A 27,802-nucleotide genomic window follows, 5' to 3' on the forward strand; every position below is an offset into this window, starting at 1 on the left:
ATCGTTTCATTATATCGTTTCGTTTCGAAATTGTAATAGTCGGAACGCAGCATTAAAAGTCATTGGAATTCAGCCGTTCTATTGTTTGTTTTGTGAAGTTAAAACAAGAGAGAACGCTATAGTCGGGTTGTTGTCCCGACTATCTAATACCCGTCACTCAGCTAAAGGGAGTGCGAACGCTGTGTCGGGTTGGTGTCCCGACTAACAATCGTAACTCAGCTAAAGGGAGTGCGAGGGAGATAGATATATAATTTTTGATTGCGTATAACTTTTTAATGAATGGTCCGATTTGAAAAATGTCTTCTACATTTCGATAGGTATAAATATACACAACAAAATTGCATTTATACTTCTCGGAAATCTTTAAAGATGTGGGCACAGGACCCATTTTAAAATCGTTAGTGGGCGATTGTGGGCGTTAGAGGGGGCGTGGCGCTCGGCTAAAATAAACTTGCGCTGCGTAGGAAGCCAAAGAATATGTGTGGGAAATCTCAACCTTCTAGCTTTTGTAGTTTCTGAGATCTCAGCGTTCATACAGACGGACAGACGGACAGACAGACAGACGGACAGACAGACAGACAGACAGACGGACAGACGGACATGGCTAGATCGACTCGGCTAGTGACCCTGATCAAGAATATATATACTTTATGGGGTCGGAAACGCTTCCTTCTAGCTGTTACATACTTTTGCACGAATCTAGTATACCCTTTTACTCTACGAGTAACGGGTATAACTAATCGCAGTTTTATTTTATATAATTTTGTGCACGTATGTATGTTCCCATCACTACATCAATTTATTTATGAAACCAAAGTGTATTTGGCGCGCAAAAATGCCGTAAGTACGTAAACAAACGGCATATTCATATGCACAATATATAGTCAATGTTTCTACATACACTCTTCTCTATTTAAACACATGGATGACGTCACGATGCTTGTACACAAACACACTTTTAATTTTAAATTGTAACTGAAAGAATAACTGAAATTATTATATTATTTATTAATGATAAACATAAAAATCAAATAACTTACTATCTTGAGATAAACATTTTGGTCGCTCGCGGGAATCGAACCCCTTACCTCACAGTTTGCAGTCAAACACTCTACTAGCAGCGCCAGGGAAGCATCACGAGAGGCGCTGTACAAAGTACATTCTTATTCTGTTCTCTTGGGTTCTAGGCTTACACTCTTATTTATCCATTATGTGTGTGTTAGCTTACCTAAATCCTTATTTGTATTAAAGTATAATTATTAATGCGCAAAAAAAAAAAAGACGCAAAAAATGTCCGCCTCGACGTGGGATCGAATTAAGCGTAGAAAACAAATAATCCGCTCGCATTAGACCCCTAGGCTACCAATTGGGCCAATTTCCTAAAATGGAAAGCGATTTTTTCTTAGTTTAAAAGAAAAATTTCTGAATAACAGAAAATTTTTCTAAAAGTGGTGACAAGAGGAGTTGATCTAATCAGGGTAAGTTTTTCTTATTATTTAGAAAAATATTTCTGAAAAATAGAAATATTTTCTGAATTTCAAGGCAATTTTCAAAGTATGGCGATTTTCTAAAATTTAGGGCGATTTTTTTTCTGATAGTTTCATAAATACATTAATGAAGTGATACGTGCATACAATTATTCATGCCGCGTGTTTTAAAAATATATGCACAAAATTAAAACATTTAAATTTAAATGAAATGAAAAGATATTGTTTGATTAAGACGACTAAAAACTGAAAACTAGTCTTATTTTAAGTTTAAATGATTACATTGAACAAAACAAAAAAATTATAAAAATATAAAAAAAAAACAATATATTTACCTTTTACCTTTAGCTAGGTACTGGGAAATTGAAGTACCTTTACCTTACCTAGGTATTTATTTTTGCCCAATACATTTTACCTTACCTAGGTAAAAAAACACAGTACCTGTTGGGAAAGTATAAGTGGTACAATTAATTATAGTTGTCGCAAAAAACTCGGAATGGGTCAAAACGGGAGTAGTTTGACCTGGCAATTTCCAGTGCTAATGGCCGAAATCGACGAGTTGGTCTAGAAGGAACGTTCCTGTTTATGGACGTTATCAGGTGAAGTGAGTCCACACCGCCAGTAAGGAGCTTGTGAAGGAAGATCACGCCAGTACATATTCGACGATGCTTTAAAAAGTCGCAGCCTGCCTGTTCAAACCACGTAACGCAAATAGGAGAAACTGCTTCTGAACGGACTCAATCATGTCTTGATAGTGCTCATACTGTAGAGACCATACGCATGAGCAGCATTCCAGCGTTAGACGAACTAAGGAAACAAACAGGAGCTTTGTGATATACGGATCATCCAATTCCTTGGACCAGCGTTTGATGAAAGCTAATAAGGCCTTAGCTTTATTGGAGACTAGCTGTACCCGGCGCGACTTCGTTCGCTTAAAATTAGTTTTGAGTACGGTTGTCAAGACTTTCCCATTTCCACACCACCCCTGAGGTCCAATTAGACCTATTCCACTGAAACTTTCTGGTTTAATAATGTTAATTAAAAGATTACTTTAAAACCTCTGTGTAAATAATATTTTAAGAAGATCCTTTAGGAGCGAGAATAATAAGGCTACTGGCAGAGCTAACTCTAGAGCATGAGGCATAAAATTGTCCATGAGAGCAGCAATCTTCTCTCAGATCTAGTCCAGCCAGCTTCAAAGTCTGCCCCTTCAAAGTCTGCCCTGCGATTTATTTATTTATTGCAAAGCAAACTTTTAGAGGGAATTGTAGCCTTTTAAACTGAAACGGCAGACTGGATGGTATTAATGGGATCCTGGGTAAAAACACTGTTTCCCCCATCGCGCATCCCGTAAATACTGTTGCTTCAATTACATTCTTATGAAGCCCTTTTATCTGCAATCGTGTCCCATTGCATAACTTTGGGGGACTTTAATTTTGCAATAACATTACGGATGCTCCAATCCTAAGAGACAGATTATGCTGAGGAATTCCTGGAGGATTCAAAGAATTTAAAAATTCAAAAGGGTAATGAACAGCATTATCAGCATCAGGAACAGAGTCGACCATCAAATGAGTTTAGCAATAAATTATTAATAGTAGTTGCTCTTTCATTTTTCGTTGTCAGATAGCCAATCTAAGCTTTTACTTGATATGTTAGAAATATCAGGAAATATTTTGGATGTAAGGTCTTGAACGTTTTTGACTACATTTCCTAAGCGTGATGTTATAACTATTTTTCCATCAACTGTTGGATGGACGCCATTCCCAATTTTTAAAAGAGTTAAGTGCACTCGCATATTTTTTGTGAGCGCTAGTTTTTTTATCTGTGGCCATAAAAATGATGATTTTAAACAGGCCTTTATTTCGTCAGCTCTTGCACCTCTTGGCACAACAGGAAGGGTTTGGCGTAAGTCTCCAGCTAGCAGGACTGTAATATCACCCATCAACATAGTATTCTCATTAATATCTTGCAGGGTTCTATTTATGGCTTCACGCCCACCTTTATGTGACATGGTGCACTCATCCCAAACAATTAACTTACAATCTTTAAACACCGCAGCCATATTACATTGCTTTGAAATAGAGCAATTAGTTGTTTCTAAATTTACTAAATCCAAAGGAAGTTTAATATGTATAATAATAAAAATAGCACTCTTCTAATTGCCTGCTTCTCACTCCCAAAAATCGAATTGTGGCAAAGGAGAGCAAGTGTATTTTTTGCATACGCCTCTTCTAATACTTGCGATATTAATTTATTAAATCGTCGATGAAAATATATATCATATTTTTAGATTCCTTAAAAACATATATTAAATTCAGATTGTTTAAACAAATATAATAAATGAATGTGGTTCAAGTAAAAGTGGTGAAAGTAGCTAGAATAAGCGGGAGCGGCGATTTTTTTATTAGTTTTGTATAAAATCGTAAATTAGTTTACAGACGCAAACATATACAATTCCCATAATCAGTGTGTTTGATATCCGAAATATCAAAATATTGTGACCCCTCGTTATCTTCTAACAACAACCCGGAGAAACTGCACGTGCACCCACTAACTCGAGTATCACCCCCTACCCACAAGTCCTTGTGTGTGTTTTTTTTTAAATCAGTCTGTTTATTATGGGGAATGGGTTTATAGAGATCTGGGAGTGGTGTGTACAGAGTTTTTTACATGGAAAGTATAGTAAGAAAGAGAATATAGAAGAAGAATTTGATTCCTGATATCCCTGCGGGACTACCGCGTGGCTTTGCTTCGCAGGGTCAGGATTTACTCTGGGGCTCAGGGGCTCATCTCAAGGTCCCTCGTCGAACTTCGTCTCGAGCTCTCTCTATTTTCCGTAGGGTCTTCATGACTACGGCGGCATAGTTGCTCATCTGGGCCCAGAACTCTTCATCCGAGATCATGCGGTCTCCCAGGGCAACAGGGTCCCTGGCCTCGCCTAGGAATTCTTCCCTTTCACGCTCAAACCGTGGGCAGGTGAAGATCACGTGCTCGGCGGTCTCCTCCACTCCACATTGGGGGCAGTTGTGGTCGTCGTCGTGACCGTTTATTTTACTTCTCCTTTTCCTCTTTGCATCCACCTCTTAATGTCGGGAATGACCTGGAAGGTCCAGCGTCCTTTCGTGGATTGCTGCCAGCGGGCCTGCCATGCTCCTAAGCTCCTTTCCCTCGCCCTAGTTTTGATGTCGCGTCGCTGTGGGGGAGTGCATCGCCCTCCAAGCGCTTTGACTTTTTCGTGAATCTCCCTAGCCTCGATTGCCAGAAAGTCTATAGGGACCATTCCGGAGATCACAAGGGCTGCGTCATCCGATACCGTGCGGAATCCGGAGCAGACTCTTAGAGCGCATAGCCTGTAGGTTGATACCAGGCCCTTTATATACGACTCTGTGCCAACAGCTTCGGCCCATATAGGGGCGGCATAAAGCATTGTTGCCCGAGTTACCGACTGCAGAAGGAGTCGACGCCCTTGTTTTGGTTCTCTTGTGTTAAGCATTATACGCGATAGAGCTCTAGCGACATTTGCGGCCTTTTTGTTCGCTTCGAACAGGTGCTCCCTGAATGACAGTCTCGTGTCTATCAAGACTCCCAAGTAGCGTATTGCTCTTGCTGAGCGTATATAGGAGCCTCCAACTTGGATGCTCGCAGTCTCGACCGCCTTGCAGCTGGATATGAGGACCGCCTCGGTTTTGTGGTGCACTATGCTGAGACCTACCGACGAGAGCCACTCTTCGATAATTGCCACTGCTTCGTTTCCGAGTTGCTCTGCTTCCGGAATGGTTTTGGCCACGATTGCGACTGCTATGTCGTCCGCATAACCTATCACGCTTGTTCTTCCTGATAGTGCCAACCTTAGAACTCCGTCGTTCATTGCATTCCAGAGCAGCGGTCCAAGAACAAATCCTTGGGGTACTCCACAAGTAATCTTGTGCTCCATCGTCCCTCTGTCCGTGTCGTAGAGTAGGGAGCGGTCGCTGAAGTAAGACTGAACGATGCCTACTAGGGTTTCCGGTACTCCTAGTTGTCGGATTGCTTCCAGTGTAGCATCCCAGCGCGCTGAGTTGAAGGCATTTCTAATATCCAGGGTCACGACTAGGCAGTACTCCTTACTGCCTCCCCGCCATCTTGTACCTTCTATTGCCTTCGAAGCGATGTCCTTTACTGTCGAGATTGCATCCACCGTTGATCTTGCCTTCCTGAAGCCGAACTGCATGGGTGACAGGTCCCCGGCTGCTGAGATGGCTTCCTGCAGTCTGTTGCTAATGCACCGTTCTAGTGCCTTGCCTACATGGTCGATCAGGCATATTGGCCTGTACGACGACGGGTTCTCTGGCGGTTTGTTCGGCTTGGGTAGCAGGACCAGCTTCTGGATCTTCCACCGCTTTGGGAAGGTATTTTCCCCGAGGCAATGGTTGAAGACGTCAGCGAATGCTTCAGAGTGCTCGAGCATCGCCAGCCTTACTGCCCTGTCCGGGATGCCGTCCGGACCTGGAGCCTTTCCTACGGGCAGGTCCCTGGCTACCTTCAGTATTTCATCCGGTTGGACAATACTCAGAGATGTAGCTGCTGCTGCTACCTGTTTGCGCTGTGGAACTGGGCGCACTGTTGGAAACAGGTGCTCTACTATCTCCTTCGTTTTGTTGGCTTCGCCTGCGGCAAGGGGTTTTGCCTGGCTCATCTTTTTGACCACCACTTTGTATGCTGAACCCCAGGGGTCCTGGTCGGCTGCATCGCACAGTTCCAGGAAGCATTTTCGCTTTGTTAGCTTGATGAGTCTCCTTAATACTCTGCGGGTTTCGGCGTATTCCTGCCTCCTGAGCTCAAGGTTTATGCGACCTCTCGCCCTCTGATGTAGCCTTCTGGCGCGCAGGCACTCGCTACGGGCTGCTGCAATCTCTTCTGTCCACCAGTAGACCGGTTCTAGGTTACGATGGTGGCTCCTCGTTTCCCGCATGCTGGCTCTGCATGCCGTTGCCATGGCTTCCATTAGCTTCTCAGAGCTCCTCTCCGCGTGCTCGCCCAAATCCGGGTCTCTCCATGTCCTGCGGAACGCGTCCTCCTGGAGCGTCTTTGGATTGAAGCGGCTGTGTGTTGGGGCTGATGCTGGCGGTCTATTTCGCGTTATTTCGCAGATTATGGCCTTGTGGTCGCTCGCGGAGTAGATCTCTCCAAGGCGCCATCGTGCTTGTTGAAACAGCGAGCTGCTGCAGAAGGTGAGGTCCACGACTGAGCCGGCTCCGCCTCTTCTGAAAGTGTGTTCCGTTCCTGTGTTTAGTAGGGCTACATCGAGTGACGCGATGGTTTCGAGCAGGGTTTTCCCTCTCGCGTTCGTGTAGGCCGATCCCCACTCCTCTGCCCATGCGTTAAAGTCCCCAGCGATGACCACGTTCCTCTTTCCCCGTGCATCATCCACCAATTCGTTCAGAACTGATGTGAAGTCCGGGAGGGTGAGGCGCGGTGGCAGGTAGCAACTATACATGAGGAACTCGTTCACCATGGCCCGGATGAAGTAGGATCCGACGCGCACTTGTTGGGGTCGGGATGAGCCGATCGTCCAGATAGCTGCACACTTCTTCGCATCCAAAATGTAGTTCGGCCCGGCGGTCTTTTTGTATGGCTCACTGATCAGCGCTACGTCCGCATGGATTTCGCGCACGGTCTGGCTTAGCAGATCATGCGCGGCTTCGCAGTGGTTGATGTTAATCTGGATGATCTTCACCTCTCCGACGATTTTTTGCTCATGGGGCATCTCCTGCTGCCCGCGATGTGCTTCACGTCTGCCTTCCTAGCTCGGTCGCAAAGAAAGCATTTTGCTTCCTGCGAGCAGTCAGCGACCTTATGCCCGGGTTGCCCGCACTTCAGGCAGCAGTCGCTGCGGTCTACTCCGCTCTTGCACCGGAGCGCTATATGCCCAAACTCAAGGCACTTGTAGCACCTCCGTTCGGATGCCCTTTCTCGGACCCGGCAGCTCGACCAGCCCACCTTTACCCTCCCTTCTGCGAGGAGTTTTGCTGCTATTTGCGGCGCAAGTGCGAGCACCGCCATTTTTGTGCCCGCGTAAGCCGGGCGAAGCGCTTTGACGCTTGAAACGTCCACCTGGTGGCCCGTTAGGGCGTGCACGGCTGCTGCTACCTCCTCCTTGGTGGTCAGGTCGTCGAAGTCGCGTACTTCAACGTGGGCCTCTTCCACAACTGTCCGGACGCAAGCCAGGTCTCCAAGGACGTTGCCTAAGCTTTCCTTGATGGACTGGGTGTCCTCCCTTGATGCGCCATCCAGTTCCAGGAGGAGATCTCCCTTTGCTGTGCGCTTGATCCGGCGAACGTTCTTACGCACGTCTTCCAGCTTGTTGTCCTCTCTCCTCGTTACCAGGTTGAGGATTTCGCTTTAAGAGTGCCCTTCAGTTCCCTTAATGATAAGGGCGTCAGGGCGGACCCTCTTGCTCGGCTTGCTCTTCTTCGGAGCCGTCTGCTCGGACGTCCTTGTCCGGACTCTGCTCCACTCCGTGAGGGACCTTCCTGGCTCTGGCCCACGGGTGTTTGCCTCTCTGGCAACTTGGCTGTATGAAGCTAGGCCTGGCGTTGTCTACGTAGCCGTGCGGGTTTTCACCACCGCCGATTCCTCAACTTGCGCGCTGAGCTCTATCTGGATCTCCTTGATGCTCATCAGAGTATCTTTCATACTCTGGTTTATATGGCGCGTATATAACGAGGCCGCCTAGCGGTGGGGTTGGATGACAGTGCGATCCTTTGTCTTTACCTCTATTGTCCTACCGTCGAAGAATTCAAACCGAAATTCGCCTTGGCGGGCTTTGTTGTAAAGCAGTGTCGCGCTGACAAAAGCTCTTGGCTGCGACACCTAGCAGAGCGACTACGGGTGTCTCCGATGTGGCAGCACTGGCCAAAAATGGCAGCACTGGCCAGGCGGCCGCACTGGCCTCTAGTGCGGCGGGGTGGCAACGCTGGCCTTGATCAGCTGGGCTCTGCTCGGGGTTTCGCAACACTAATCAGCTGTGATCGTGGGAGAAAAAACCGTGGAAAGGAGGAAAAACCAAAAACAGATGCAGAAAAAGCGGAAAAACGCGGGATTTGGATTACCCCCCGGCCCTGCCTCCTCTGTCCAGCAGAGAGATGCTCAGGGGCAACTTTCCGGATCTCGGCGGCTGTAGATTGGAGGATCTCACCCTGTGTTGGTTGCGTGAGTACCAAGCTTGGCGAGGTGCAGCAGTTTTCCTTTTTTTGCAGCTGGGATTCCGATGCCCAAGAAGATTTACGGGAGAGCTACTTGAAAACACGTCCGCGCACTTTGAATATACCTGGCTCTCAGTCCTTGTGTGTGTGTGTATGTGTGTGTGTCTGCTTATGCGTGGCTGCTTGTGCGAAAGGTGTAAAATTAAAATTTTTAAATTTTATTTCAAAATGTACAATTTTAATTTTAGAATCATGAAAATTATACCAATGATATTCAAACTGCGAAAAATAAAATATATTTGGACCCCCACTAAAAAAAAAAAAAAAGAGTTTGGTGTCATTGGAAAGCATTTTTCAAGACCTTTTAATTGGTATAATTGTCATGATTCTAAAATTAAAAAATTTTAAATTTAAATTTAAATTTAAAAATTTTAATTTCACACCTTTCGCACAAGCAGCCACGCACAAGCAGGGTTGTTCTTAGAAGATAACGAGGGGTCACAATATTTTGAAATGCAATAAAACGATAAGATTCCTTCGGATATCAAACACACTGGTTATGGGAATTGTATATGTTTGCGTCTGTAAACTAATTTACGATTTTATACAAAACTAATAAAAAAAAATCGCCGCTCCCGCTTATTCTAGCTACTTTCATATGCGCAGTTGAGAAGTTCTTACCCAGTAGCTTATTGACTTGGCACCAGGATTGAAGGTTATTTAAGTCAAGCTGGAGCTGCATGTGGGAACCAGGCGATGTCATATGCATACAAAACTTGACATCATCCGCATACATAAGAACTTTGGAGGCCACGATAATTTGAGGAAGATTATTAATAAATAGACCAAATAGCAAAGGACCAAGATGGCTACCTTGAGGTACTCCGGAGCTTACAGACACAGTTTTTGAAAGTACATTATTAAATTGTACCTTTTGGGAACGGCCTGTAAGGTATGACTGAATCCACATCAGAAGAGTTAGTGTGAAACCAAGAAGGCGCAGCTTGTGGATAAGAAGCTCATGGCATTGCTAAAATCAGTGAAAATGACATCAGTTTGATTGGAGGATATGAAGCGTTTATTAATGTAGGTCGTAAATTCCAGCAGGTTAGTTGTAGTTGAACGACATTTTGTGAAACCATGTTGGATCGGAGATAAGAAGAAGGCCACGAACATTTTGATAGCGCAAAATGAAATCTAGTTTTTTGGAACCGAAGAAACTTTATTAGAGGATAGTTCCTTACGAGCAAACTCATGGACTACGGTGTCAACTGGCTACAATCCAGGACCTAATGCTCGAAGTATGAAAGATCCCGGAAAAATAATTTTAAAAGAAGCAACTTTTCGCTTATAATTAAAACTAGCTGTACCCGGCTCGACTTCGTTCGCTTAAATTTAGTTTTGAGTACGGTTGTCAAGACTTTCCCATTTCCACACCACCCCTGAGGTCCAATTAGACCTATTCCACTGAAACTTTCTGGTTTAATAATGTTAATTAATAGATTACTTTAAAACCTCTGTGTAAACAACATTTTTAGAAGATCCTTCAGGAGCGAGAATAATGAGGCTACTGGCAGAGCTAACTCTAGAGCAAGCGATATAAAATTGTCCATGAGAGAAGCAATCTTCTCTAAGATCTAGTCCAGCCAACTTCAAAGTCTGCCCCTCCGATTTATTTATAGTTATTGCAAAGCAAACTTTTAGAGGGAATTGTAGCCTTTTAAACTGAAACGGCAGACTGGATGGTATTAATGGGATCCTGGGCAGAAACACTGTTTCCCCCTTCGCGCATCCCGTAAATACTGTTGCTTCAATTACATTCTTTTGAAGACCTTTTATCTGCAATCGTGTCCCATATTTTAACTTTGGGGGACTTAAAATTTTGCGATACCATTACGGATGCTCCAATCCTAAGAGACAGATTATGCTGAGGAATTCCTGAAGGATTCAAAGAATTTAAAAATTCAAATGGGATTCAGGAACAGAGTCGACCGATTTATAGGAGGCTTCTAAACCATCAAAGGAGTTTAGCAATAAATTATTAATAGTAGTTGCTCTTTCATTTTTCGTTTTCAGATAGCCAATCTAAGCTTTTACTTGATATGTTAGAAATGTCAGGAAATATTTTGGATGTAAGGTCTTGAACGGTTTTGACTACATTTCCTAAGCGTGATGTTATAACTATTTTTCCATCAACTGTTGGATGGACGCCATTCCCAATTTTTAAAGATTTTAAACAGGCCTTTATTTCTTCAGCTCTTGCACCTCTTGGCACAACAGGAAGGGTTTGGCGAAAGTCTCCAGCTAGCAGGACTGTAATACCACCCATCAACATAGTATTCTCATTAATATCTTGCAGGGTTCTATTTATGGCTTCAAGCCCACCTTTATGTGACATGGTGCACTCATCCCAAACAATTAACTTACAATCTTTAAACACCGCAGTCATATTACATTGCTTTGAAATAAAGCAATTAGGTGTTTCTAAATTTACTAAATCCAAAGGAAGTTTAATATGTATAATAATAAAAATAGCACTCTTCTAATTTCCTGCTTCTCACTCCCAAAAATCGAATTGTGGCAAAGGAGAGCAAGTGTATTTTTTGCATACGCCTCTTCTAATACTTGCGATATTAATTTGTTAAATCGTCGATGAAAACATATATCACCTTTTTAGATTCCTTAAAAACATATATTAAATTCAGATTGATTAAACAAATATAAAAAACTAGCTATACCCGGAGCGACTTCGTTCGCTCAAAATTAATTTGCAGTTCGGAAATTAGGTTGTCAGGACTTTCTTATATCTTATTTGCGCGTTTGTTGAAAACCTTTGCGTAAACAACCTGTCTAGAAGATTCTTCCAGAGAGAGAATCCGAAGGCTACTGGTAGAGCTATATAATAAACTAGCTATACCCGGAGCGACTTCGTTCGCTCAAAAACTTTCTTGATGGAAAAAATTTAAGAAAGAATTTTTCTTAAAAATAGAAAAATGAAAATCTCATATGTTTGTTTTGCCGTCGCAGCCAAAACATTTTCTACATATTTAAGTACAAAATCACCTTTGAATATATGAATGAAATGACCCTAGAATATAGAAAAGTAGCCATTGACTTCCTTCGGCTGCCGAATGTTAACGACAAGAAAAACGAAGTAGGACGAAGGGCCTACTCGGCCCGAATACTACCCGGCTACCGACTTCTCTGATCCCCCGAGCGCCAGTTGTGAAAAAAATTCGTGAGTGATGGACGTGATTTTCAAGCGGATAAGAGGTAAAGCCTTTTTCCGAATATTCAAAGGTATGTAAATATTTAATTTTTTGTATAGCGCGCGTACAATTGTATGTGTGTAATTAAAGGATAAATTCCAAATCTCTTTACCAAGCTTATACCACTTTAGTTGAATTGTTTTTTAGCTAAGAGCTACGTACATACATACATTTGTACATAAATTTGTGGGTGTAGAGTTCTATAATAACTTTATCTTATTACTCGCATTTTATTTATTTTTCAGAGTGAAAATACCTGCAGTTGCATCAGCCAAATATCTTGTTTGGCGAAGCTGTAATTTTGTTTTAAAACCTTCTAAGGTAAGAAAAATATGTTGTAATTGTTTGACATGTATGCATGTAAATATCTATGCATGTACGCGGCTCACCCGATCTGAAACCCGATTTTCAACCCTTTCATATTCTGCTCCTCTCTCTCGCTCGCTTGACCTACGCGTCGCGACGTTTCTCTCTTCTCCTTAAAATTGTCATGATCTGCCCTGCTTACATTCGGTCTCCCATTGCGCAAAGGACTGTATGTAAATATATATGTATGTATGTACGTGTCTCTCCCGTGCCTCTCTCTCTCTGAAATTCGATTTTCAACCCTTCATTTTCTACCTGTCTTGCTCCTCTCTCTCGGTCGTCTGACCAACGTGTTTGTATTTTGGCTATTATTAACATTACATTATTTCAAAAAATTTTTTTTATCTAAAAACAAATCATTGATATCCCAATAACTCTTTTTTTCTAGATGAGGAAAGGCGAAGATAATGGATCACCTTAGGTCATATGAAGTTCAACAGACCTTGGGTAATAACAATGTTTTCTTGAGTCAAAAATGTGTTAATTTAAAAATGTTAAATGTTAAGTGTTAAATGTTTTAAATGTAAATAAATATAATATGCAAAAGAAAAAACCAAGTTACATTTTATTTTTAGGGTTTCAGTGTTAATATTTTTTGAAAGGAAATTTAAACAAGAAAGAATTTTTCTTGTTTAAAAGGTGCCTTTCTAAAAAACCCTTTTCTTGTTTTAAGAAATTTAATTTCTTGAAACAAGAAACAAACCACCTTTGAAACAAGAATCGCCTTTCTTGTTTTAAGAAATATTTTTTCTTGTTTTTATGGTGGCTTTCTAAAAAACCCTTTCTTGTTTTAAGAAATTTAATTTCTTGAAACAAGAAATTTTTTTTCTTGTTTTAATGGTGCCTCCCAAAAAAACCATTTCTTGAAACAAAGGTGAGGTCGCCTTTGGCAAAAATTCCAGAAAGAATTGTCTAGATTTTAAGGAAATTCTTCGATTGTTTTTTATGAGTGTATGTAAAAGTAGTGAATTTTTATACCTTCTATCAGTTACAATGTTATTAATGCAATTTTAGTTTGCGCACAAATGTACACTTGTTTGTAAATTGGAATTTGTTATTTTTAAATTTATTGTTTTGAATGAAACGAAAACATTTGTACACACACGAAAAGATTGACATCCCATACAAAAGTAGCGAAGTAACTTATTATTTTCCGATTCCACATTTGATTGATAATTATTAATTTTAAACTCTTCCAATTTTGCATTGGCTAAAAGGAAATGAATAATTTTAATTGTATTTAAGCACATTATGTACTTTCAAGTAGAAACATAAACACACATTGTGTGTATGTATTGCATTGTACAAATCAAAACATTTCCTAATATGCATATGTACATACGTATTTGATGAAAAGTTCGAATCTTAAGATTAATAACACTATGCAGCATCAAAAATTTACCTTGATGGATTTTTGGATTCGTTACGAATTCCGATTCTTAGCAAAAGGACCTCAAAGTTCGAAGAATGCTGAAATTGGCAAACTTTCCGGAGCTCTTAGAAGCAAACGGATACATTGTTTGATTTTATGTTAAAGTTTTTTAAAAGATACACTCTTTATCTTTCAAGCCCCATACTTAAAATAATTTTAGGATTTTTATTAAGGGAGAAACAAGTTTAAAAAAACATAATCAAAAAACATAAAAGCATACATCTGCGGTCAAAATAGTAGTAGTGTGAAACTCCTGTGTTTTTAAAAGTTTGTTGTTGTCACTTTTCTTATCCAATTAGTCTAAAAGTACAATTATAATCAATACAATATTACCAGATGAAGATGAATTACAACAACAAACTTTTAAAAACAGCTGTATGTTTTTAAGTTTTTTGACTATGTTTTCTGAAATTTATTTCTGCCTTAAAAAAAAAAAAATTTTTTAAGTATGGGGCTTGAAAGATAAAGAATGTATCTTTTAAAAAACTTTAACATCGAATTAAACCATGAATCCCTTTGCCTCTAAGAGCTCCGGAAAGTTGGCCAATTTCAGCATTTTTCGAACTTTGAGGTCCTTTTGCTAAGAATCCTTGCGTCGGGGAACTTTTTGGAAAACGCAGTTTAACTTGGGAATTCGTATCGAATCCAAAAATATAGCATTCAACAAGGTAAATTTAAAAAGCACTAAAAATGCTGCACAGTGTAATTAACTTGGAAACATTTTGGCTTTGTTTACAGAACTTGTAGTAATTTGTTATCTTCTTCCATGGTGGAATTTAAATAAGCCTCTTACTTCTGCTACAAAATGAAAAATATTTTTTGAAAAATAAAACCCAAGCGTTTGATCTACTCGACTGACTTTTGATCGAAAATCATATTGATCGGAACAGCAGTTTAAGTTTTTAAAATTCAAAACAAATTTTAACTTAAATTGCCTTTTTCCCCTCCCCCTTCCACACAGCACTACCTCTCCCCCACGACAGTTTTCTTGGCTGCTGCTCTCTCGGCCGTCGCTCTCTTGGCATCCTCTCTCTGGGTTTCGCTCTCTCGGCAGGCTCCCACAAATGCAACGCAATAACTTAGGAAATCTAAATAAATTCGTTAAAAATACTTTAAAAAAATGTTAAAAACTTAAAAAATTAAACTTAAGCATTTGGGCCATAGAATAACCATTTACTGAAAAATCATCTCGATCGGAGCAGCGGTTTAGATTTTTTAAATCGGAAAGTTAATTTTAAATGTACTACCAAATTATGGGGGATATCGAAATTTCTTTTAGATTTCTAATTAGGCCCTTTCAAGACCTAAAATTCTGCAAAATCAGAATTTCGAAATTCCAACCACTTTAGAAGTTAAGGCTAAGTAAATCTAATGATTTTTTGCTCTAAATATGGATATTGGAGCTGTTTGGGGCCACTGGGGGGACATGTCGGACCTTAGTGGGCGCCTACGCCCCCAATGGAATACTGCGAAAAAATTTGGCTGCTCTAGCTCTTATGGTTTAGGCTGTGGTCGTATCCCCCTAAAAATCGGTCTTTCATTTTATAATCTTTAGAGATTGAACTTGGAAATTTTGAAATTGTCGGAAGAGACCTGGAACATATCACATAGATGTTCCCTAACTGACAAAGATAGCCTTCTTAGTTTCGACTGCCTTTAAGGACACGGCAGCGAGGGGTCTACGAGTACGTATGGGACGTGCATCCTGGACGTTCGGATGAGGCTTGGACGGATTTTGAGTACTATTAGAGCTAGTGGAGGGTTGAGTATGGACTTCGGATCTGCCTAGATTGACTGGTTCTTTCGGCATAGAATTTGGTGGAATTTGTAAAGCCATAATTGTGGATGATGCTGGCGTATTTAATAGACTGTTTCTAGGGAGTGTTCCCGGAGACAGGTTTACTCGCTTAGAGGCTGGAGGCACAAAGTTTAGCACAGGGGCGGGGATGGCTAGTGCAGTTGGAGAAACTAGGTCATGTCCGGTTGGGGTCAGCATCGATGGGAACCCATCTGCCGGCACCTCAAGGCTGTTGTTGTTAGCGATTTTCCTTTTTGGAGATTCGCCCACAATTTTGTACTCACGGAATTGCGATTCAACTTTAGAAACCTTATCAGTTAAGGCGGTAACAAGTTTATGGACATCTCTGAAGTTATCCCGCGTTTGTCTCATGAAAGTGCGCATACAATACGCCGTATCAAGGCAACCGCTGCAGGTCCAAAGAAATCCTATTCTTTTGGAAAGTAGATCAGCGATGCGACCATTAGCGCCGGCACCAGCGCATTTAATATGTGCACAATTGTCGCACAGCCAACATAGTAAATAGGAATCACCACCAATGGTTCCATTGTATATTCGCATTTTTTGGCAGTGCACGGTACACTCATATTGGTAGTTAAGAGTTTCAAAAAGATTAAGGGAACTTATGGACCAAGTAGGCGAGCTCGGATTAAAGAGCGATGAAAGAGACTGCAAGAAATATTAGGCAGGAGAGCCGTTGATTATCCGGGCAACCGGTGAGTTTCAGCAGCACGCACAAAGCAGACAGCGAAGGAAGTACCGTTAGAGAGGTAAAGACCGCTCAGAGAGTAATACGCGTTCGAAAGATTAGAGAAGCACGATTCGGAGAGCAACGGAGAGTGTAAACAACAACAGAACACAAGCGGCAGAAACGCGAAGCAATGCAAAGCTTTGTTTTTGTTTTGGTTTATGTTGATATTAATTCGTATTTAAATACGTTTTTAAATCACAGTCTATGTTTGAAATGTTATCAAAACGACGATAATATGGAACTATCTTGTTTCTTTATAGATATTTTGATAAGCGGATAGATTTTATTAGTGAAATCGAAAAGAGTTTAGAAAAACACGACCGACTTGGTGTGTATGTATTCCATAAAATATTCAGGAGTTTTAGTTACTAGGCTCTTCTCTCAAACTGCAAAGAAATTAGAGATATAGAGATATGCCAATTAGGGCGGTTTTTTATAAGGAATTTTTATCTCACCCTTTTAAACACAAGATATTTGCGCAAAATAACTTAAACTAAAATCAAAAAAATTTTAAATTAAGTCTAAGGGCTTGCGCAATGGTCTCACAGTTTCCAAAAAGATTACTCATACGGCACGTAAGCCAGTATGAATTTTGGGAAGGCAAATCTTTTCCCATATCTACACTTGTCAAATATTTGATTTCGTTCATAATCGTCATAAATGGAGAGCACCTTTTTTTTTGCTGAATTTCAATTTTGATGAAGAAGAAACTTTGCCGTCAAAGAGGTCCGTACTGTCCTTTTTGCTCTACAGGACAGTTCTTCTGAAGCAAGCCTTATCTAAAAGTGCTCAGCTTGTTGCAAAAATGCTGGTTAGCGTATGGGAGAGCAAGGAAATTCGAGTACGTCCTTTGACGAATAACACGGCTTAACAAGAAAAGACAGACGGACATGGCTTGATCGACTCTCCTAGTGATGCTGATCAAGAATATATATACTTTATATGGTCGGAAATCATTCCTTCATTGCGTTGCAAACTTTTGACTAAAATTACAATACCCTATACCCTATAATGCAGGGACAAAATAAATAAATCTATGAATTTTCGGTATAACTATATTGCTTTGTTTGTCTTTTATTATTTAGGTATGTAGGATTCAATAAATGTAGATGTAGACAATTTTTTTGAATAATAGTCCACGTAATTCACCTGAATTTGCATTAGACTACGAAAACAAACTAAAGTAAAAATTTAGCAAGGGTTTTTTTGGCTACGATATACTCCTAAGAGAGTCACCCCATGTTACTTCTTTTAAAAATATCTAAATAGCTTTTTATCCACATATTCTGCATATAGTTTGGGGGCAATAAATAAAAAAAAAATTTGTTTGATTCTGTGGTGCGACTCCCTTAAATGTAGGAACTTATATAGCCATAGCGATTTTATTTTTCTTTAGCCGTCACCTTTATGTTTAGACTCAATAAGTAATGACAAGTCTACGCCATCTATATGAAATTAAAATATTTGATCACGGGCAACAGTACGTATGAGTGATAAACTTAAAGGTCAATGCGCAAGCACTAAAACGCATTTTTTTTTAATTTTTTCTTTTTGGTATGTCTTAAATGCACCAATGCGCAAAGTATAAGGGGGTGAGAGAAGGACCTTAGAATTTTTCATACAAAAAAAAACCACCCTAATGCCCATACACACATTCGTATGAACGTATGCATTTATGTACTTTAAAAACATAAAATGAAATATATGCGTCCACAAATAACATTCCAATTTAAGAAAAGGTCGTATTCGCACAACGTTGAGAATCTGGAAATTGTACCAGCCAAAACGTACCTACAGAACTTTTTAAATAATTGGTTTTAAATTGTGTTAAAGGCGATGGGCGTACGAAGAAAATTGTTGTAGAATTTCACCCACAGATTTCACCTAAAAGAGTTTGAGAATCAGTTTCGTTTTTTTTTAATTTTTCCTATTTCCGGAAATATTTAACTGCAGCTGTTGATCCCCAGCCGACATGGACGCACTTTTTGTTTACCTACCGAATCTGCGAGCGGATCCGTTTTTCGCTTAAAACATTGGCCTTTCATAGGTATTTGTGTGTTATTTTTAATACATTCTTTTATAAGTTTCTAAAGTTTTTGGGCTTTAGATCTGTTCGAAAAAACGGTAAAAAAAATAGTTAGAGTTTTTATCTGCATTCGCTAAGCTAACAAAAATTATATATGTAGGCCACCAGAACGGTGCAGTTACAGTGGGAATAAGGTGAGGTTAGTGCGGGGTTAAGTTGCGATTAAGAAGGTATTAGGTAGATTAGGGTAAAAGTAATGTAAAGAAAGGGTGAAGGTAAAAAAGGTAAGGTTCGTTTGGGTCAAGGTGACAAACAAGTTTAAATAAGAACGAGGACTGAAGATAACTTGGGCAAGCCAAAGTTTTAATACCCTTGCAGATTTTACGAATGAAAACCTGACTAGAATAGCAACATGAATTAAAAACCAACAAAATATTTTATTATTGCAAAAAATATAATTTTAAAATTGTTTACCCTTCTGATCCTATGAGAGCTATAGGATATAGACGCCCGATCGGCACGCGCTTTAACCCTAACGAAGGTATGCATAAAATAATAGGATTTGGAAAGTTTCATGTCAATAGCTTATATTCTGCGCGAAATATCCTGAAAAACGTTAAATTTGTACCGATTTCACCCTATTGTTCCTATGGGAGCTATAAGATATAGACGTCCGATCGGCACGCGCTTTTACCCTGATTAAGGTATGCGTAAAATAATGAGATTTAGAAAGATTCTTGTCAATAGCTCGTACACTGAGCGAAATATCTTCATTTTGTGAAAGCTATATCCGATTGTTCCTATGGGAGCTATAGGATATAGAACTCCAATCGGCACGCGCTTTTACCCTGATCAAGGTACGCACAAAAAAATACGATTTGGAAAGATTCTTGTCAATAGCTCTAACACTGAGCGAAATATCTTCATTTTGTGGAAGCTATATCCGATTGTTCCTATGGGAGCTATAGGATATAGAACTCCGATCGGCACGCGCTTTTACCCTGATCAAGGTACGCACAAAAAAATACGATTTGGAAAGATTCTTGTCAATAGCTCTTACACTGAGCGAAATATCTTCATTTTGTGAAAGCTATATCCGATTGTTCCTATGGGAGCTATAGGATATAAAACTCCGATCGGCACGCGCTTTTACCCTGATCAAGGTACGCACAAACAAAATACGATTTGGAAAGATTCTTGTCAATAGCTCTAACACTGAGCGAAATATCTTCATTTTGTGGAAGCTATATCCGATTGTTCCTATGGGAGCTATAGGATATAGAACTCCGATCGGCACGCGCTTTTACCCTGATCAAGGTACGCACAAAAAAATACGATTTGGAAAGATTCTTGTCAATAGCTCTTACACTGAGCGAAATATCTTCATTTTGTGAAAGCTATATCCGATTGTTCCAATGGGAGCTATAGGATATAGACGCCCGATCGGGTCGGCTTTTAAACTTGATCTGCGTACACATGTTTTAGGACGACTGTGAAAGTTTCAAGGATCTAGCTTTTAAACTGAGCTCGCAAACGGTATTGAAAAAGACATACAGACGGACAGACGGGCATGGCTATATCGACTCCCCTATTGATCCTGATCAAGAATATATATACTTTATGGGGTCGGAAACGTCTCCTTCACTGCGTTACAAACTTCTGACCAAAATTATAATACCCTCTGCAAGGGTATAACAATTATTGCTTCGTTGGTTTTTATTGTATTCTCTTCTACTCTGGGATATGAATTTTTTTAAAAATTTCCGAATTTCGATTTTAATTTTATTTAAATTGAACTACATATAGCTGCCATAGGAACGATTGGAAAATTAATGAGAAATAATAATAATAATTAATAGGAATGATCTGCAAGGGTATATAAGCTTCGGCTGTCCGAAGTTAGCTTCATTTCTTGTTTCAAATGCTTCTATGTATGTAAGGTTTGTCTTTAGTATTGATTGTGGCGCTTTTCTTTAATTTTACTGTCATTGGTTTTACAATATGTGCAAAGTCTGGTATGAATTTTCGATAAAATTCACACAATACTAGAAATGATTTAGCTTCTTTTGAAGATTTTGGTATTGGAAAATTTATAATCGCACTTATCCTTTGTGGATTTGGTTTAATACCTGTAGTAGTTACTACGTAACCTAAAAACTCTAGTTGTAATTTTAGATTTGCATCACGTAATTTTTGAAATACCGTTTTCAATGATAATATGTGTTCTTCCAATGAAGTGGAAATAATTATAATATCATCTAGATATACAAAAAAATCTGTATAATCCTTTGGCTAAATCAATGGTAGTGAAATATTGACATCTTCCCAATTTGTCTAATATTTCATCCATTCTGGGTATCGAAAATATATCTTTGATAGTGATCTCATTTAAATTTCTGTAATCCACTACTAATCTAAACTTCATTTTGCCTAATGCATCGCTCTTTTTTGGAACTATCCAAATGGGTGAACAATAGGGAGATTTTGATTTACGAATTATTCCCTGTTCAATCATTTCATTTATTTGTTTATTAACTTCTTCATCAAAGGTTTGAGTGTATTTATATGGCTTCCTATATACTGGGTCTTCATGTTTTGTTTGTATTAAATATTTAATAGTATTTATCTTGAGTAGGGTAAAGTTGCAGTAAATATTCTACTCTGGCAATATAGCTACTTAACTCCGATGGGATTCCGTCGAAATAAGGTAGCTCTTTGATTTGTCCGATTAGTTGATTCAGATGTAGCTCAGACATCTGGTAGCACTGGTGGGTTTGCCATGTCTAATGTTTATACCCGTTACTCGTAAAGTAAAAGGGTGTATTGTATTTGTGCAAGAGTATGTAACAGGGAGAAGGAAGCGTTTCCGACCCCATAAAGTATATATATATATATATTCTTGACCAGGGTCATCTCTCTTAAGGAATTAGCTATGAATTTATTTGTACGTTTTTGTAGTATTTAACTTTCAGAAAGAACTAATAAGTAATATAAAATAATCATATATGCTTTGGAAAAAATTAATAAATCAATGAAAAGAATTCATAGATAATTCCGCAAGATAGATCCCACTTTGAAACCAGTGGCATAAAATCCGTTAAATATGGGGATTTCTGAGAAAAATATAATGGTATTTTTGCAGACTGGTCCTTTGGACGAAATCCTACTTATAGATTTTAAAACCGCTATCGCTTGGTCATCTACGGTCTAATAAAATCTATTTTTTTCTCGTAATCGGTCATGGAAAGAAAGATTTTTCTGCTTTTGAACCATACCAATTGTTTCTTCCGTTCGCAGGATAAAATTGATTTTGTGTTTTCTTTTCAACGCGATTATACGGCGAAAGAGTGGTAACATTGACATAATAGGTATGAGGTAAACTAGTGGAAGCAAGTGGCTTTGCAATCAATGTGGTACTGTCTACATACAAAAAAAAAGAAAGTGGGGTGACATGGAAAGTCCCACATGTTTAAGCTAAAAGTTTATACAACTCAATTATTCAATTATTAATATCATAATTTTTCCACCGTCCCTTCTTATAGCTGCCATACAAATCGATGGATTTTCTTATTGTTAAGAAAGTAGTAGAAAGAAAAAATTTTTTCAAAGCCTACCTTCTTAACAATAAGAAAATCCATCGATTTGTATGGCACGATGTTAAAATTATGATATTAATATATGTGAATAATATCAGTGAGTAATTGAATTGTGCAAATTTTCAGCTTAAACATATAAGAATTGTACTCATTGGAAATATAAATAGGGTTTTTCTAAATTCGCATAAAAAATTATGTATCTTGGAAATGATGAAAAGGAACAAAAATGTTTCTTCGGGTAATTTAAGTTGGTTATGGGATGGACAATCTTGGATAATTAAGTTTATTTAATAGGATGAAGAAGACTTTCAAAACCGCGATAAAAAATTTCAAATAATAAAATTTCATACTTATTGGACAACCAAAAATTTAAGAAAATTATTTGTTAACTCCCTCGGTACACATTTATAAACGTGTAAAGTTGCACGTTGTGCTTTTAAGCCGTTCTCGAGATATACTAATTTGAAGTTTGAGAACATTTTTTAAGTTCTAAACTTTAAAAATTCATAGCGCCCCTAAATGGACATTAAAAATTAAAAAAAAAAAATCACAGATGATAACTAAGGCAAACTCTACGAGATACCCGAGTTTAAAGAAAATCTAATATTTCATTGGCTCAGTTGAGAAATTCTTACCCAAGACTTATTTTGCAATTTGTATTACACACAGAATACATTAAAAATATCAGGCTACTACTGATAGATACAAAAAAGGAAGTTAGCTTCGGCAGGCCGAAGTTTGTATACCCTTGCAGTTCAAATGCATACACCCAGAAAAATGATGGACAACATTTTAGGTCATGCATAGCCTAAAACATTTTAAATGGACTAAAAGTTCCTTTTTAGGTCACGTACTGCCTAAAAATTTAAACTTTTGGTATATTTGCCCTACTATTTAGGTCCCGTAGAGCCTAAAATTTTAGGTCATCGTGGGCCTTAAAATTAATGCATTTTACCTAAATAAATTTTCACGGAACTCTGATACCGTTCTAGCGACGCTATAATTCCCAACCAGTTATAGCGCGGCTTGCATGGTAATCCACTTCGATCGTTGAATAAAACAGCGATTTCACTGCTGAACAGTGAAGCCTCTTCGCTCGTTTTTGTGTGTTGGACTAATGACGACTTCTTGAAGACTAAGCCGACATTGACCTCGAGTTAGCTATAAATTTCTCTGTATTTACTTTATAATATGAAACATTTTTCAGTACAAATTTTAAGGCCAAAGAAAGCCTAAAATTTTGGATAGGGTTTTCTCATATTTTAAGGCAGCGTATTACCTAAAATCTAGGCCAAAAATTACCCCATTTTAGGCCATTAATGGCCTAACATTTTAGGTCATACAATCCTAAATTTTAGGCCATTCAAGGACTTAGCTCCAGTTTTAGGCCAATTTTACCTAAGTTCTTGGCCATTTTTTGAAATTTTAGGTCATTTTTTTTCTGGGTGTACTTACCATCTTTGAGACCTTCAAACGCTTTATCTCGATGGGTTCCGTTTAGGTATATCAATTGTATATTAACCATTTTTTTAGATTTGGGTTTTAAAATGTCAGAAATCAAAATGGCTACTTCATAACAAACAAGAGAGAACGCTATAGTCGAGTGCCTCGACTATTAGATACCAGTTACTTAGCTAAACAACTTAATAGAAATATGCCTTCTTATATGTTTTTCGCCGCTCGATTTTTACCCAGGGATCTCTTTCTCGAAGAGGCTGCCTAGCACATCTTCCGTCTCTCTCTAGCGCAGGTGAATGCACTTGTGAAAAACGTATACGAGCGAAAAGAGACAAAATGCGCGCCCCATTTCAAATAATTTAAAATTTGCATTAACATATTGTGAATTAGAGTGACCACAGAAAAAAAGGCAGATTTTTTCCAATGCCATTTCCTAGATGGCGCTAGTGTATATTGTATTGCGCCATCTACCGCCAGATATTGGTACTACTGGTCATGAAAGGCGGAAATGTAGGCGCTGGCCAAGTTTAAGCGTTTATTGGGTTTGTGGGCGTTAGAGTGGGCGTGGCAATCTTTTACTTGGCCAATCGATAGGTATGACGAAGCGAATACATATCAGTTACTATTTTCATAATAGCTTCAAAACTATGGGCGTTAAAGGGGGCTTGTGGGCGTTATAGGGGGCGTGGCACCTTTTTGAAACAAACTTGCGCTGCGTAGGAGCTCCTAGAATATTCATGCAAAATGCCAATCTTCTAGCTTTTATAGTCTCCGAAATCTCAGCGTTCATACGGGCAGACAGACAGACAGACAGACAGACAGACGGACAGACAGACGGACAGACGGACATGGCTAGATCGACTCGGCTAGTGATCCTGATCAAGAATATATATACTTTATGGGGTCGGAAACGCTTCCTTCTAGCTGTTACATACTTTTGCACGAATACAATATACCCTTTTACTCTACGAGTAACGGGTATAAAAACGTATACACAGAAAAAAATATGACAAAATATCAAATTGATAAGTGTTGGTTATTTTTATCTTTTTTAAGATCAAGTTTTGTCATATTAAAAAATATTATTTTGTTCTTATTTCATATTATTTGTTCGAAAAAATAATGACTTCGGTATTTTAAACAAGTATATTTAAAATGTATATGAAATCATATGACACTGATATGAAAAAATATCAAAAATTTTTAGGAATTGCCCAAATCGGTAGCCTAGGGGACTAAAGCGTGCGGATTATATGTTAAAGTTCTTTGCGTTTTTTTATTTTTTTTTTACTCAATAATATTCATATTTAATACAAATTGAGATTTAGTTTATGTAACACACACATAAATGGCTAAGTAAGAGTAAAAACCTCGATTCTAAGAGAACAAAATATGAATGTACTTTGTACAGAGCCTCATGTGATGCTCCCCTGGCGCAGCTAGTAGAGTGTTTGACTGCAAACTGTGATGGAAGGGGTTCGATTCCCATGAGCGACCAAGATGTTTTTATCAAGTAAGTAAGTTATTTGATTTTTATATTCATAATTTGTTAATTATACAATAAATTCAGTTATTATTTCAGATAAAATCTCTAACTAAAAGTAGTTTATGTACGAACATAAAAATAAGTTGAGAAACAGGAACTTATGCAACAGGGATAATTCCCGATTCCCCAATTTTTATTTTCTTTTTCTTATTCAATTTTTATCTGATTTCGAGAGCACAAAATTAATTTTGATGACAAAACTGTATATGAAAAATATCATTTTGATGACCAAAAAGTTCAAATGTTATTTTAAAAATTAATCTTTCTTAAGATTGAATTGATATTTAACAAGAGAGAACGCTATAGTCGGGTTGTTGTCCCGACTATCTAATACCCGTCACTCAGCTAAAGGGAGTGCGAGGGAGATAGATATATAATTTTTGATTGCGTATAACTTTTTAATGAATGGTCCGATTTGAAAAATGTCTTCTACATTTCGATAGGAATAAATATACACAACAAAATTGCATTTATACTTCTCGGAAATCTTTAAAGATGTGGGCGCAGGACCCATTTTAAAATCGTTAGTGGGCGATTGTGGGCGTTAGAGAGGGCGTGGCGCTCGGCTAAAATAAACTTGCGCTGCGTAGGAAGCCAAAGAATATGTGTGGGAAATCTCAACCTTCTAGCTTTTGTAGTTTCTGAGATCTCAGCGTTCATACAGACGGACAGACGGACAGACGGACAGACAGACAGACGGACAGACGGACATGGCTAGATCGACTCGGCTAGTGACCCTGATCAAGAATATATATACTTTATGGGGTCGGAAACGCTTCCTTCTAGCTGTTACATACTTTTGCACGAATCTAGTATACCCTTTTACTCTACGAGTAACGGGTATAAAAATATCAACTTGATATTCTAGAAAATATCAACTTGATATGTTCGAAATATCAATGTTGCATTACTTAATATCGGCCCAAATTTGGTATGAAATAATGTTAACTTTTTTTTTTTTTTAATTTTTATTGATATAATATCCTAGCGCTGCAAGCATAAGCTTATTATTATTGCGCTATTGAGTGCAATTTCTTATCAATTTTTTTTCTGCGTAATGCTCAAATATTCTTATGAGAGCCATAAGATATAGTGGTGTAGTTCGCATAGAAACTGACAGAAGGACAGACGATAGAAGAACAGACGGACATGGCTAGATGGACTCGGCTATTGGTGCTCATCACGAATATATACAGTTTATGTGGTCGGAAACGTCTCCTTCACTGCGTTGCAAACATCTGGCTGAAATTATAAAACCCTCTGCAAGGGTATAAAAAGTGACAAAATTAGTAAAATTATTGTAACTCTATATGTAGGGTCGCCATACTTAGTGATTAGACACTATTGAAGTTAAATTGTGGCTCTGTTCTATAAAGGGTTTAGTTATTATACACAGAAAAAAATATGACAAAATATCAAATTGATATTTGTTGGCTAATTTGATCTTTTTTAAGGATCAAGTTTCGTCATATCATTCTAACATGAAGAAATATTATTTTGATCTTATTTCATATTAATTTTTGAAAAAAAATACTGAATTCGGTATTTAAAACAAGTATATTTACAATTTATATGAAATCGTATGACTTTGATATGAAAAAATATCAAATGTCGTTTCGAATTTAGTTCGAAAGGGAGAAATAGTGTTCCACAGTTTACAACACTGTACCAATTGTGCAGCACTGCAAAAACAGCTGGCCCAACTTTGAGACCAAAAATATTCGAGAACAAGGTGTTTTTATTGTCAAATTAAATCAATTTATTTTTTTATTGAGTGCTAAGTCGAAACATTACAAAGTTGTGGTGATTTTAACTTTGCCGTCGAGTTAGCACACAATTTAAAGACATTTCGGTTCTGAATGTGCGTGTGTGTGTGTGCCGGCCGCAGTTTTACGTTGTGTGTGTCACAGGCAAAACTAAAATAATAAAATATTGAAGATTTTGCTGGCCCACCGACTCAAAAAAATGTGAAATGATTAGAATTAACTTGTTTTAATATAAAATAAAAATTTCTGTTTTACTGGGGGGTACTAATATACACGAAATAATATCATTTTGATGAACAAAATTGATATAAAAAATATCATTTTGATGACAAAAATTGATATAAAAAATATCATTTTGATGACCAAAAAGTTCAAATGTTATTTTAAACACTAATCTTTCTTAAGATTGAATTGATATTTAAAAATATCAACTTGATATTCTCGAAAATATCAACTTGATATGTTCGAAATATCAATCTTGCATTAATTAATATCGGCCCAAATTTGATATGAAATAATGTTAACTTGAGTGCAATTTCATATCAATTTTTTTTTCTGTGTAAGGCCTAAAAATCGAAAATTTGGAACTTTGACCACGGATTTCTCAAAACAGTGTCATGCATAAAACTAGTCAAAGTTACACAGAAAAAAATATGACAAAATATCAAATTGATAAGTGTTGGTTATTTTGATCTTTTTTAAGATCAAGTTTTGTCATATCATTCTAACATAAATAAATATTATTTTGAACTTATTTCATATTATTTGTTCGAAAAAATACTGATTTCGGAATTTTAAACAAGTATATTTATAATTTATATGAAATCATATGACACTGATATGATAAAATATCAAAAAATTTTAGAAATTGCCCTAATCGGTAGCCGAGGGGACTAAAGCGTGCGGATTATATGTTATGTAAGCGTATAGTCGGAAGTGTGTGTTCAGTCCCATGTCGAGGTGGAAGTTCTTTGCGTCTTTTTATTTTTTTTACTCAATAATATTCATATTTAATACAAATTGAGATTTAGTTTATGTAACACACACATAAATGGCTAAGTAAGAGTAAAAACCTCGAACCCAAGAGAACAAATTATGAATGTACTTTGTACAGCGCCTC

The 27,802-nt window shown here is 38.2% G+C and overlaps 1 protein-coding gene across 11 annotated transcripts in view; it reads left to right on the forward strand.

The window, feature by feature from the left end:
• LOC108069552 (uncharacterized) overlaps positions 1-27,802 on the forward strand; it is a 537,263-nt gene that overhangs the window by 281,958 nt on the left and 227,503 nt on the right. The window contains exon 8 of one of the 11 annotated variants that reach the window (XM_070214360.1): positions 12,698-12,716. The exons of the other annotated variants lie outside the window; for them this stretch is intronic. Coding sequence (XP_070070461.1) covers positions 12,698-12,701 — 4 coding nt within the window. The 3' untranslated portion in view covers positions 12,702-12,716. Of the gene's footprint in view, positions 1-12,697; positions 12,717-27,802 lie in introns of those variants that run through there. 11 annotated transcript variants of the gene reach the window in all.

This window comes from Drosophila takahashii, chromosome 3L (assembly GCF_030179915.1).
Source record: "Drosophila takahashii strain IR98-3 E-12201 chromosome 3L, DtakHiC1v2, whole genome shotgun sequence".
NCBI classification, from domain to species: domain Eukaryota; kingdom Metazoa; phylum Arthropoda; class Insecta; order Diptera; family Drosophilidae; genus Drosophila; species Drosophila takahashii.